The sequence below is a fragment of the Centropristis striata genome, chromosome 3 (assembly GCF_030273125.1).
Source record: "Centropristis striata isolate RG_2023a ecotype Rhode Island chromosome 3, C.striata_1.0, whole genome shotgun sequence".
Taxonomy (NCBI): domain Eukaryota; kingdom Metazoa; phylum Chordata; class Actinopteri; order Perciformes; family Serranidae; genus Centropristis; species Centropristis striata.
Window position 1 is genome coordinate 210,001 of NC_081519.1, and position 15,000 is coordinate 225,000.

General features: G+C 37.0%; 1 protein-coding gene across 6 annotated transcripts in view; it reads right to left on the reverse strand.

Moving 5' to 3' along the window:
• The window catches only part of slmapa (sarcolemma associated protein a), a 91,206-nt gene that overhangs the window by 19,525 nt on the left and 56,681 nt on the right, over positions 1–15,000 (reverse strand). For 3 of the 6 annotated variants that reach the window (XM_059329482.1, XM_059329481.1, XM_059329483.1), the window contains 7 exons: positions 14,511–14,561; positions 11,083–11,226; positions 7,241–7,306; positions 4,756–4,815; positions 3,999–4,055; positions 2,492–2,572; positions 1,198–1,251 (listed from right to left, as the gene is read on the reverse strand). In XM_059329482.1, coding sequence (XP_059185465.1) covers positions 1,198–1,251; positions 2,492–2,572; positions 3,999–4,055; positions 4,756–4,815; positions 7,241–7,306; positions 11,083–11,226; positions 14,511–14,561 — 513 coding nt within the window. The remainder of the gene's footprint in view (positions 1–1,197; positions 1,252–2,491; positions 2,573–3,998; positions 4,056–4,755; positions 4,816–7,240; positions 7,307–11,082; positions 11,227–14,510; positions 14,562–15,000) is intronic. The other 3 variants (XM_059329485.1, XM_059329484.1, XM_059329486.1) reach the window with 3 other exon arrangements.

Consider the following 15,000-nt stretch of genomic DNA (forward strand, 5'->3'; position numbering starts at 1 on the left):
GAGACATGACAAACTCAGAACAGAAACAATAATCATTCAAACAGCTGTGATTGCAGCCAGGTCCATAAAAATGATGGCAAAGGGTTAAAATATTCTAAAATCAATCAGTGTTTGATATCAATAAGGTCAGATGTACAATGGCCTACAGGTTAGGAATCGGGCTTGCAACTGGAGAGTCGCCGGTTCGAATCCCGGTACTGGCAGGTCTAGGGCTGAAGTGCCCTTGAGCAAGGCACTAACCCCCCTGCAGCTCCCCGGGGCAGTAATGTGCTGCCCACTGCTCCCTGCATGGTGTCTTCACTTGTGTGTAAAAAAGGATAAAGGGTTAAATGCAGAGGTTGAATTTCCCCATTGTGGGATTAATAAAGTAATCTTCTTCTTCTACAGCAGCTGTTCTCAACCTTGGGGTCGGGACCCCAGTTGGGGTCGTGAGATGATTTCTGGGGGTCGCCAAATCATTTTGGAAGTCAGCTCTGTGTTAAAGTGTTCATGTGTTAATGTGTTTTAGTCTTTTGGGTAATTTTGTGTCTTTTTTTTTTTATCATTTTGTGTCTTTTTTTTGTCATTTTGTGTCTTTTTTTTTATCATCTTGTGGTCAATTTGTGCCTTTTTTGGTCATTTTGTGTCTTTTTTTAATTTTGTTTACTTTTTTGGTCCTTTTTTTGTATTTTTTGGCCTTTTTTTGTCTTTTTTGTGTAATTTTGTGTCTTTTTTTTGTAATTTTGTGTCTTTTTTTGGTCATTTTGTGTCTTTTTTGCTCAATTTGTGTCTTTTTTTTGATAATTTTCTGTCATTTTGTGGTCAATTTGATTATTTTTTGGGTAATTTTCTGTCTTTTCTGACAAATGCCAAAGTAGCAAGTTATTACTTTACAAGGAGTCTCTGGATTGAAGCTGACTGTTTTTAGTTGTCTGCTTCATTATTTGTCCAAAATACGTCATATCAACTGAGTTTGTATGATCTGTGCTGTGAGATTGTGTTCAGTGAGACAACATACATGTTAAATTGGGGGTCGCGACTCAAAAAGGTTGAGAACTACTGGTCTAAAGGACCTGCAGTCACCAACAGGACTGAACAGCTCCCCCTACTGGACACTGGGCTGAACTACTGACTCCTGTTAGAGGAGAGGAGGAGGAGGAGAACTACAGAGAGGAGGAGGAGGAGGAGGAGGAGGAGGAGAGGAGGAGCCATGTTTACCTTTGAGCAGAGCGACTCTGTTCTGTGGTTCGTCCTGCTCGTCCATGTTGCCGTCTGAAACACACACAGAAATATTAATTTATCATGTATTTGTAATGAAAAACTTCAATAAGATCAAATTAGATAAGATAAGACATTATTCATCCTGAAGTTGGGAAAATTAGTCGTCAAAGATAAAGACACAGATATAAAAACAGAATAAAGAATATAAATAAGATATATAGAGTCATGGATAAAGTATTGGACCTGTCTAATATCTGGTTCATTTAATGTCTGGTTCAACTAAAGGTTCATTTGTTTGGACAAATATAATAATAACAACAGAATAGCTGATAAGAGTTTAAGTTAAGAGCTGATAACTAGACATTTTCTTCATGATTTTCTTCATAATGATTTTGATTATTATCATCCAGGCATTAAAATGAACAAGACATTTAAGAAAAAGGGTCTAATAATTATTTCCATGACTGTACATATATTCTATACACCTTATATACATAATATATGTATTTTTGTGTTTTTTTGTTGTTGTCCTGAAAAACACACACACACACACACACACACACCAAAAAAACACTTAATTTAATATATAAAATAATTGGTCTGGACAGGTGATGGTTGAAAAAATGTAACAGTGAAAGTGGAAAAATAATATGAATATTTAGTATTTGTATTTTAATAAACCTTTTTCCAGCTAAGGTAACAAAAAGGGAGTATGTTTATTAAATTAATCTGAAACTACAACAGAAATATATAAAATTGCATCAACATTGTTGCTAATCATCCCAGATTATACAGAAATAATTCAAATGTTGTGTTGTTTTTCTAACCAACAGTGGCATTACGTCAACAAACAATTAAACTGGAATTTAAATAGTTACAATTCTAAAGATGAATAAATATTTGGTAGTGATGATCTGGATTTAAGGTTTTATATATATATATATATATGTATAATAATATAATGTTATAGCAGCAGTTCTTTGGTTGGGAGATATTTTAAAAGGGAAGAACAAGAGTAAACAGACACATTGCAGCATTTTAGGTCTTACAAGAATAATATATGAATTAATATTAGAAAGCAAATTGAAATGTTCTCCAATGTTTAGTTCTTAGAAGGTTAAATACTATAATAAATTCATAACAGTCTAAATGCTTTACATGGGACAGATACAGAGAACTTCACTAGAACAGGTCCAAACTGATAAAAGATAAAATATGAAGAGATAAAAGCAGAGAGAGACAGAATCACATATTAAATAATAACTTAAATAATAAGGTATGGTCTGTCTACCTGACGTGTCGTCACTGCTGCGGTCTTTACTCGGACTCAGAGTGTCGGACATGTCGGACTCTTTGGCATCCATCTGGTTCCCTGAGGACACACACACACACACACACACACACACACACACACACACACACACACAGAGTCACACACACACACACACACACACACACACACACACACACACACAGACACACACACACACACACACACACACACACACACACACACACACAGACAAAGAAAGCACCATTGTGTCATTTTATATCACGTTTTGTTCATTTATATCTACTAATATCTGTGAAAATGTGACTGAACTACAAGGGTTGTGTAACTTTCTGTGTGTGTACCTCTCTCTGCAGTGTGTGTGTGTGTGTGTGTGTGTGAGGCTCTGCAGCATCACAGTGTGTCGGTGGTTTGATGGTTCAGAGGGAATGTTTGTGAGTCTGGAAAACAATGTGCTGCGTGTTAAAGCTCACACACACACACACACACACACGGCTGCTGGTGAGCCTGAGCATTGTGTGTGTGTGTGTGTGTGTGTGTGTGTGTGTGTCCACAGAGAATTAGAGCTCTCACAACAGCAGAGGCAGAGGTCAAAGGTCAGGGGTCAGTGTATGGGATGTTTCCTTGTCAGCAGGTTTTGTTCACTGAATCATGTTTACTATTGGGTGACATAACCCTAATGACATGTAATGTAATGGGTGACATAACCCTAATGACATGTAATGTAATGGGTGACATAACCCTAATGACATGTAATGTAATGGGTGACATAACCCTAATGACATGTAATGTAATGGGTGACATAACCCTAATGACATGTAATGTAATGGGTGACATAACCCTAATGACATGTAATGTAATGGGTGACATAACCCTAATGACATGTAATGTAATGGGTGACATAACCCTAATGACATGTAATGTAATGGGTGACATAACCCTAATGACATGTAATGTAATGGGTGACATAACCCTAATGACATGTAATGTAATGGGTGACATAACCCTAATGACATGTAATGTAATGGGTGACATAACCCTAATGACATGTAATGTAATAATGAGTCACTAGAACACAGAAACTATGACGATAAACGACAGTATAGTTGATGTTGTTGTTGTTTTTTACGCTGTTTTTTTTATATTTTTGTCTGTGTGCGTGTCTGTGTGTGTGTGAGTGTGCGTGTGTGCGTGTGTGTGGGTGTGTGTGTGTGTGTGTGCGCGTGTGCGTGTGTGTGTGCGTGAGTGTGTGCGTGTGGGTGTGTGTGCGTGTGTGTGCGCGTGTGCGTGTGTGTGCGTGTGTGCGTGAGTGTGTGTGTGTGTGTGTGTGTGTGTGCGTGTGTGTGTGTGTGCGCGTGTGCGTGTGGGTGTGTGTGCGTGTGTGTGCGTGTGTGCGTGTGTGCGTGTGTGTGCGTGAGTGTGTGAGAGAGTGTGTGTGTGTGTGTGTGTGTGTGTGTGTGTGTGTGTGTGTGTGTGTGTGTGTGTGTGTGTGTGTGTGTGTGTGTACCTTTGGGGATGTCGTCTTCCTCCGTCTGGTTGTTCTGCAGGTGAGCGTCCATCACTTCTACAAACAGATACAAAATAAAAGCTTCAACTTTGGTTCAATTTAAGCTACAAATCTAAAACTTCACAGACAGACACGTTCACTGTTTATTTAGAAAATGATCAAGTTTGCTTCCTCTCTGATTTCTAGTGCGTCACAATAATTATTATATCGACTTATCGTTCAGTATAAAAGAATGGACACAATAGTTGTTTTCTGCACTCAATATATTGACTTTTTTGGGTTTTTTGTGTTTAAAGTAAATCTGTAAATGTTTGATTGCCCAAAAAAACTATATTTCCCAAGCAGCCATTCCAGCTGTTTGTATGTTATTTTGATAATAAAATAATATAATACTTAATGTTTATCTAAGTGCAATGTTTCGTTAACAGCCTTAAAGTAGATTTGATTTGTTTTGGTTGTAGTTTATTTATTTATGTTTTATTTATCGAGGATATTTTAATATTTCTTTTCCACATTTCAATTCCAATGTAAAATATTTTTGAGATTTATTTCTGTGGAAAAGGATGTAGTTATTCTGCTCTAATATCATTTTAAAACGAAACAAAAAAAACATCGATTCAATGATGCCATCGTTTATCAGGATAGTTTCTGGGAAAATATCTCGTCCTAAATAATGCATCATGGTGACCGGTGGACAGACTCAAACATCAGAACAAACTTATTGATTAATAATTAATAGTTGAAACGGAGTTCTCACCATCGAAGTTGGCCAGTTTGTGGATTGAAGAACTGACAGTCTCCTTCAGCTGTTTGACGGCTGCAGGCAGAAAAAATAAAAACACAAGAATCCCTCAATAAAACCAGTTTAAATACGTTTTAAAAATCACAAATAAAACACAGAACTTTAACTTGAATAAAATCAAATCTGTCCCGAACTTTAAAAAAAGTCCACCAGGCAGAAATGATAGAGTCACTAATGTTACATCAGGATGTTCTGAGCTGATCAGCAGCTCGGTAGGACGAATGTTTCATGTAGAATCTCTCTTCAGCTGCTGAAGCTGATTAAATAAACGAGCTTCTGCTCCGTTTGGGACCAATGATCTGAGAGGCTTTAATAAAACTACCAGCTTTACAGCTGCAGGTGTAGATCAGCTGTCCACAGAATCAATTATTCTCAGATCAAACTAATGACTGAAACATGTTAAATACAGACAGAAATAAACGAGCCACCATCACATATAAATATCTGCACAATTACACTTTGATTCATGTTAAAGCTTTTCCTTTTTAAATGGCCAAAATAAGTCAAGACCTGTAAAACCTACAACATGTTCAAATAAAGTCAATGAAATGAGTTAATATAAACCTGTTTGAACTTTTCAACAATATTAAACCAGTTAAATCAAGTCTGGAGGTCTTCCCATCTGAAACTATAACGTACACATATTTCCCTCAATACACTTCATAATCAACAGAACTCCACTGATCCACATGAAGGAAATCCTCCTGATCCATCAAATCCTAAAATGTTCTTTAACATTATGTTTCCTCGTCCCAAGAGGAGAATTCTGCTTTGTTTTACAGTTTATCACTGTGTTTAGTTTAACCGTCACCACGGTAACAGCTGGACTCATGTCAACACACATCACAGCCTTTAATAATAATATATAATGTCAAAAGGACTTGATTCATCCCCGAGAGGAACTAACGGAGGATTTCTAGCAGCTCCACTGCAAACAGAGAGAAGAGAGAAAGTTTAGCATCAGGAGATGTTCGGCTGGTTTCAGATATAAAGATGGTCAAGAAACGTTTCCACACATTAGAAACCGCTTCAGCTATTTAAAATGTTTAGCTGCTCAACAGATTCTCTACCCGGCAACCAAAAGAAAAGAAAAGAAAAGAGAACGGAGAGAGAGAAACCTGGAGTCAGTGAGATAATCCTGCTGAGAGTTATAAAGGAAGCAGCAGGAACAAGAGATGAAGATCTGCTGAAGGAGAAAATAAGTGAGTGAGTGATTTCTGAGAGCTGCAGAGGTTCCTTTAGAACCACAAAACACACTAAAACTACCAGAGAACCGATAAACCTCCAACTACCAGCTCAGACACATATACACACAATAAATCCAAGAAACAATCCAGAATCAGCGTCTCTCCTGGTGCTTCAACATGATCCACAACTGAAAAAACTCCCAATTTGGAGAGATTCCATGGTTTGTGTCTGCAGATTATTCTGAATATCAGTTTCTGGAGAGAGAAAGAAGAAGAAGAAGCTCTCCAGATTCTCAAATGCATCGATGCTTTGAGCACCACAAAAAAAAAATTGCACAAATAAAACCCAAAACTTTCTGCATGGACATTTAAAACGTGAGGAAGAGGAGATAAAAATAGTTTAAAAATGTGTCTGTTATCTGTCAGCTCCAGACTTTAACATTGTACAAAAATGTTACAAAAAGTTTATTATTAAAATGGAAGAAAAACTTGAAATCTTGTTTAAAACATCAGATTTGTCAAGAAAATAGTTCTGCAAAACGTCAAGATGGTCCATTTACATCATGCTTATATTATGATCTGTTTTCAAAGTGAAGAGCATCTGTACTTCCATAGGATGGTTTCTGTGTGTGTGTGTGTGTGTGTGTGTTCTTGTACTTCCTACATAGTGAGGACCAGAACACGTTTTTAACCAACAGAGTGAGGACATTTTTGCAAAGTGAGGACATTTCCACCAGTTCTTTTCGGGCTCTTTTGAGATTCCAGACTTTGTTTTAAGGGTTAAAGGTTACATGATAATGATAATTAACTGAAACTGTATTGTGTGGTTATAAAACTAACTAAATTATAGTGAAAATGTCCTTCGTTTTCTCTTTATCAACTTTTTTCATACATAATGAAGATGGATCAGACAAAGGAAATAAAGGAAAAATTTACTGTGACCTCTTTTAATCTCCCACCCAACAAATACCCCATTACAAAACACTACAACTAATAAAAACTAAACTAAACTAAAGCATTAAAAAAAAAAAATCTAAAATTAGCAAACTCACTCTAAAAACTCATTAAAACTACCTGAATTTGAAAACAAAAATTCACAACAAAACTAAAACTAAAACTAATGAAAAATCCAAAACTATTATAACCTTGATAGGGAATTCACTGTTACAATGAGGGTCCTCACAAAGATAGAAGTACAAGAATGTGTGTGTGTGTGTGTGTGTGTGTGTGTGTGTGTGTGTGTGTGTACTCACGCGGACACTCTATCAACTGTTGGATTCTAGTCGAGTCTCCTCCGCTGTTGTTAACGTGACAGTTGTCTGACAGAAACAGATTCTGAGTTACTCAGAGATCAGCTGGCAGCTGTTATTGATCTTTTATTGATCTTTTATTCAGATTTGATTGATTCTGCTCATCGATGCCACGTCTCATTTATTTCATTAGTCCAAAAGGGAAACAAAGCATCCTGATAGATGGAGGTTTTGTTTATCATTATTTTCAATAAAATATTAAATACTAAAATGATCAGCATACTTTGATGGGTTACAACATAAAACCAGGGAATGATTGATCATGGTGAATTAATTAATTTCCTTCTATCATGAGAGAAATGTGCAGTATTTGGTCTCCACATTGTGATGCATCCATATATATATATATATATATATAGCCAGCTGTGAATTGTTATTGTCATTTTGTACCTTCTGGAATCGGTCAGCAGAATCAAAAACCTTTTTACTGGATCAACACTTTGTTCCTCTAAATACCCGACAGGGTATAAAAACAGGAGCCGAGAACAGAAATCATGACGGACAGGAACAAGCAGGTAGAGATGAGAGATAATATGATGAGTTAGAGATCAGAACTAGAGATAATATAATGAGTTACAGACCAGAACTAGAGATAATATAATGAGTTAGAGATCAGAACCAGACAGACAGACGCTCAGAAACAAACAGAGCTGAAGCAGACACGGCAGGAAACTCAACACTGACAGCTAGAAAACACTAACAGACAGGAAATAATAATAATAATATCTGCTTTTCAACAACTTTCCAGTTCGACTACAAACAAAAACAGCTACAGTCTAATCTCCACTTCATCTCGTTATTCTGCATCAGAAACTCAAAACGTCACCAAAACAAAAAGTGAAATCCAAAAAACAAATCAGGACTCAACAACAGCAGACAGAACTAGTTTTAGACCTCCGGAAACCTTCATCACCCACAAAACTGACTCAAAAACTAGAGAAATCAAGTAGTTTTATAAATGTTCTTTCTGAAATATGCCACAATTAAATCACTCATCAGTCAGAAACTGTTAAAACAGAAATTAATCAGTTCTGACAGTACTTGAAGGAATATAGGCAAACACTTGTCAGGAAGAAAAAAACTATCAAAGCTTTTATATATATATATATATATATATATATATATATATATATTGATTTGGTTGAACATTAACGGGACAAAAACTCAGTGAAAGTTTGACTGAACTGAGGCTGTTTACACAGATCAGAGAGGAGAGGACCAGATAGGTTGTAAAAATAAAAGTATATCATGTGGAGCCACTATTGTTATTGTTGTTATATGTTGATTTAATTTCTCTCTCATTTTCTGTAAAATAAATTAATTTAAACCTGTTTTTAATGCCTTATAGCTGTTATTCTGTAAGAAAGATATTTTAGAGTTCTCCTACTTCAAACTATGATTGAGCTTTTTCCACATGTGCAGGACATAAAGAATAAACTGTCGTATTATATTGGCTGCATAATGCACATTAAACTACAACTAATAAATAACCAATATTCAATAACAGTATATTTAGCATTTTCTGACTCTTTTTATTTTGGACCTTGTAAAAGTTCTTAGTGCTTCGTCTTGTTTTAATAAAAATGATATTAAGATGATCATGATTACTGTGAATGTTCTGTACTGCAACTTACTGGTTTTTATTGTAATACCTGTATATAAACTCCAATTAACCCACTTATTAAAAAAATAACAGTATATTTAAAGAGTGAACTTTAAACAAGGCCAGAAAAATATGTTGCCCTTAGGGGTGCACCGATAGTTGCACCGATAGTTGTTAGCGGCAGTTAGCTACAGTTAGCTCTGTAGCAGTACAGTGTGTATGTGCTAACAGGCTAACAGTTAGCTCTGTAGCAGTACAGTGTGTATGTGCTAACAGGCTACACAGTTAGCTCTGTAGCAGTACAGTGTGTATGTGCTAACAGGCTAACAGTTAGCTCTGTAGCAGTACAGTGTGTATGTGCTAACAGGCTAACAGTTAGCTCTGTAGCAGTACAGTGTGTATGTGCTAACAGGCTAACAGTTAGCTCTGTAGCAGTACAGTGTGTATGTGCTAACAGGCTAACAGTTAGCTCTGTAGCAGTACAGTGTGTATGTGCTAACAGGCTAACAGTTAGCTCTGTAGCAGTACAGTGTGTATGTGCTAACAGGCTAACAGTTAGCTCTGTAGCAGTACAGTGTGTATGTGCTAACAGGCTAACAGTTAGCTCTGTAGCAGTACAGTGTGTATGTGCTAACAGGCTAACAGTTAGCTCTGTAGCAGTACAGTGTGTATGTGCTAACAGGCTAACAGTTAGCTCTGTAGCAGTACAGTGTGTATGTGCTAACAGGCTAACAGTTAGCTCTGTAGCAGTACAGTGTGTATGTGCTAACAGGCTAACAGTTAGCTCTGTAGCAGTACAGTGTGTATGTGCTAACAGGCTAACAGTTAGCTCTGTAGCAGTATAGTGTGTATGTGCTAACAGGCTAACAGTTAGCTCTGTAGCAGTACAGTGTGTATGTGCTAACAGGCTAACAGTTAGCTCTGTAGCACTACAGTGTGTATGTGCTAACAGGCTAACAGTTAGCTCTGTAGCAGTACAGTGTGTATGTGCTAACAGGCTAACAGTTAGCTCTGTAGCAGTACAGTGTGTATGTGCTAACAGGCTAACAGTTAGCTCTGTAGCAGTACAGTGTGTATGTGCTAACAGGCTAACAGTTAGCTCTGTAGCACTACAGTGTGTATGTGCTAACAGGCTAACAGTTAGCTCTGTAGCAGTACAGTGTGTATGTGCTAACAGGCTAACAGTTAGCTCTGTAGCAGTACAGTGTGTATGTGCTGCTGCTGCTGCAGATGTTCACTTAGCGACCTCTGTTTGTCCCGCCCATAGACTGCCCTGGAAAACCCTCTCCCCGGTTTGTTTCTTCTTCTACAGTTTGTTTCTTCTTCTACAGTTTGTTTCTTCTTCTACAGTTTGGCATCTAGTCACCACACTGTATCATCAGATGCTACGCTGCCCCGTGTGGAAGGCTCCAGTAATACAACTTTTTTTCCTTCCAAATATGATGAACTATTCGATTTTTTATGATTTAATGAATTCGAATATTCTAAAATCGATGCCCTCCATAGTTGTCTGTATGTTGTACAGAACAAAAACCACTTTATTTATGGTTGCAGTTTTTTTTGTTAGTTTGTCCTGTAAATTGTTGCTATTTATTTTAAGTTCAATATTTTATTAACTACCTCAGACATTGTGATTTCCTTTATTTGTTAAAGAAAAATACTGCTGTGTTATTATTTTTTCAATAAAATAAGATTCAAACATTGAAGGTTCAGCTGTGAGTTATAAAAAAATCGGTATCGGCAGGTCAGACTTTTTAAAATTCGGTGATCGGCCAGAAAATTGCAGTCGGTGCAGCCCTAGTTGCCCTGGTTTATAAGTTGAAAAATGAGAATGAAAAATATGTGAAAATATTGAATAAAAGATAAAAAAATCTAATAAATAAATAAAGTTAGTAATTAAAGGCTCTAGTTATGTCAAAATTTAAAATAATAATAATAATAATAACAATAATAAGTCTGAAACACGATCAGGTGAACAAAATCAATATTTTCAATACCTTTTATAGGTTGTTTTTTTTCCACTATTATTATTATTATTATTATTATTATTATTTTATTTTCTCCTAATTTAATGACTATATCTATCTGGGTTATATTTCTTCTTTTTAAGTGTGTAGTATATAATCTATTGTATAATGCCATATGGAATTAAATGTTCTGTAATGATGATAATCAAACTGACTCTCATGGACATCTTCATCTCCACCAAAAGCCCCATCATCTGTGTCTGTATCTTCCTCCTCCTCGTCTTCCTCGGGGCTCTCGTCTTCCTTCTGCAGGCCCAGTTTGTCCTCGTCTAGCGCTCCGTCGGGGACAAAGTCCTCATCTGTCACCAGATCACATTGTTTCTTTCAGCAGCAGCAACATGTTGACAACAGTCGGCAGGTTCTTCAGAGTTCACGGTGACGCTCAGTGTTTCATTCAGCCAATCAGTGACCAGAAGATCTTTCCACCACAACCAGTAGAAACAAAGCAGTGGACAGTTGGCAACCGTGGAAAGAACCCAGATTATCCAGAAAACCCCAAAGAGCCCAGTTCAGACCAGTTCAGACTCCAGTTCAGACCAGTTCAGACCAGTTCAGACCAGTTCAGACCAGTTCAGACCAGTTCAGACTCCAGCGTGTCCCAGCAGCTCCTGTCTCTAAGGTCTCAGGTTGAATCTATAAAGTGGCTTTGGCGTCGTGGCTTTACAGGTTTGAGACACTTTGACTGAGAAAGACTCAGAACTGCTCAGAAAAAAATGTTTTTCTGAACCATTAACTGGGAAATGTCTCTACTTTTTATCAGAATATGAGCCGTTAAGTTGGTTACAAACTCCAGCAGGAGGACGATGTTAGAAGAAGAACTGGGGAACGTTTACTGGCATCAAATAAAAGATATTACAGTAACTTATAAATAATATAATTAATAACAAGGTTCGCTGCAGGTTTCAACAAGTTAATTATACAGTCATGGAAAAATTATTACACCACCCTTGTTTTCTTTAAGTTCTTGTTCATTTTAATGCCTGGTACAACTAAAGGTACATTTGTTTGGATAAATAATGATTTATTGATAATGATTTTGTTTATTATCAATGATCAGTTGAAGGTGTTCCTCAGGGCTCAGTCTTAGGTCCTCTCAGCTGATATCTAGACATTTCCATGGTTTTCTTGATAATGATTTTGGTAATTATCAAGAAAACCATGGAAAATGTCTAGATATCAGTTCTTCAATTAAACTCTTATCAGCTATTAAAATGAACAAGAAACTGAAGAAAAAAAGTGGTCTAATCATTTTTTCCATGACTGAATATTATGATAAGACTTTTAAGAACTATTTCACATCCGTTCTGGCAAAAACAAAGGTTGGAAAGAAATGAACACTAATAAACTTATTATCTGATTTCTGGAGTTACCAGATGACTCAAAGTGTCCATTAAACTGCATAAAATGAAATTCTTTACTGGATAAAATCAGATTGTGATAAACCCAGCTAGCTATTTGTCCAATTTTCCACTTTCTTCTGCATGTAAACTGTTAATCAGGTGTCTTTCTTTTACATTTGTGCAGGTGTAAAAACAAAACAACATGTGGATCTAGTTCTGTGTTTATATCTGTGGTTCAGTCGGCTTGGTGAGCAGGAGAACCAAGAAATATATTTTATGCCTCGAAAGAAATTAAAAACCTGAACATCCCTCATCTAGTAGAAGGACGGAACAGAAATCTAACTCATTTGACTGATTTATGTAAATTCAGGGTGTTTTTTTTACTGTTATCGCATTAACGCGTCAAATCAGATTATTACCGTTATGATTATTCCCAGTTATATTGTGATCATGTGCATTACAGATACCCTCATAGTTTTCACTACATTTCTATTAAGTGTTGAGTAGTTTAACTAGGGAACCTGCCAACTCCATTATCTAGAACGTTGACCATCAATTTATTAATTAATAGCTGCATGCATACATGTGCAACATAAAAGATATACATACAGTACTATGCAAAAGCCTGTTTTGATAACGGACGCCTTTATTTTGAAAGGAGGAAAAGAGACTTCCTGTGGATGGTGAAACTAACTCAGTGAGATTAAACTGTAAAGAAAACATCAAAGAGTTCAATGTTTTATGTTTTAGCCCTGAAGAGGCATGAGGTTAGTTTTCACAGTAATATTCATATTTAAATGTGTTTTGTGTTTAAATCAAATTAAACTCAGTAATTCATGCTAGCAGGGTTTGATACAGTCAGATAGTTTTGCTCCAATGAATTCTCTTGAATTTCTGTGTGTTTTATTTCTGTTATTGTAACTTCATTCTCAGCTCGTTGTCTGATTGACGTACGGCCTCAGAACTGAGCGCTCAGCGTGTTCCAGTTCAGTGATTCTCAGTCAGAGATAAATTAAAATACACAGATCGATTAAAAGAATCCTCGTGATCGACTAAATTCTCAACCACCATTAATCGATCATCGATTAATTATTCCCACCCCTAATCCAAACATTTTCTGTTTCATGTTTTTTTACAGCTGATTTTTGATGAAAATGATTACTGAAGCAACGTTACAACGTGCCTCCACCTGTGACTGAGTCTTTAGTCTGTTGAGGTTTAAACGAGTTCAGGAACTACAGGGAACATACAGAAATATTCAAGTTGAATATTCAAGTTGAGTTTAATACCTTTTAATACCTTCACTTCTTTTTGTTTTAAATACCAACACGACATTGATCTTCACCTGTAGAGGCAAACTGTTTAACTGCAGTGTTATAAAGTAACTATCACTTATTACTTTTTAATGATAACTGTCATTTATTTTACTTTTCTAAAGTGTAATAATGTAGTTCCTGGATGCTTTTTGCTTTAATAGCAGCACTGACCTATACACAATTATTTGCTATTTAAACCTAAGCCAAGACTAAATGTTATTTTATTGTTATGTAGTGAGAGCTCACTCTCAGTGATTCTTCTCAACGGAGGGCACAAAATGACCAAGGTTTAAAAAAGTTAAAAACAGAAAGGTTCAATAAAAGGTGTAAAGTTAAATGTAAAGTGACGAGTAAAGGAGGATTCAAAGAGGAAACTTATTACAACTGTAAGCACAGAACCAGTGTTTCCTCTAGGATTGTTTCAGCATCTAAAGGATCATTAGTGAGCGTTAAATATCAATCAGCAAATCAGAAAGTATAAAAAAATGACACTTTACTGTTTGAACGGAGCTGCTGCTGGCAGTTAGCGGCTCTGGTTAGAAAATGTAATACCTCGTCAGATAATGTTTATTACTTTTTAATGGCCTTATTTTTTCATTTACTACCTTTTAAAACCCTGCGGTGGATCACCAACTGGTTTATTACAGTCATTTCTGTTCACGCTGCTGTCCTGCTGACATCCTAACAGACTCCAAACCAAACCGTGACCAGCTACAACAAACAAGACCGAAACAGAAGAAGAAGAGCCAGAATCCACTGTGACAGACAGAGACAGATGAATAAACAGAGCGAGGAGAGCAGCGAGCAACAGGAAGTGATGTGACATCATGCAGGAAGTTGTCATGCATCATAGCGAGGATGAAGAAGAGCAGAGAGACAAACGGCGGAGAGAGAGACGGAGCGTCCAGCAGACCAGAGCTGACTCACCCAGGCTGTTGTTTTCTTTTATGCTTTTCTCCTGTAGCTGTTCTAACCGCACTGTAAACAACAACAACAACAACAACAACAGCAGAGAGAAGCGTTGACTGACAGGAAGTCCCAGCAAAGACCCGCCCACTGGCTGAGTTAACGCTGTTAAAGTTACAGTGATTGGCTGGCAGAGGCAGCGGGTCAAAGGTTAAAGTAGACAGGAACCTGTGTCTGTGTGTGTGTGTGTGTGTGTGTGTCTGTGACTGTGTGTGTGTGTGTGTGTGTCTGTGTGTCTGTGACTGTGTCTGTCTCTGTGTGTGTGTGTGTGTGTGTGTGTGTGTGTGTCTGTGTCTCTGTGTCTGTGTGTGTGTGTGACTGTGTGTGTGTGTGTGTGTGTGTGTGTGTGACTGTGTGTGTCTGTGTGTGTGTGTGTGTCTCTGTGTCTGTCTCTGTGTGTGTGTCTGTGACTGTGTGTGTGTGTGTCTGTCTCTGTGTGTGTGTGTGTCTG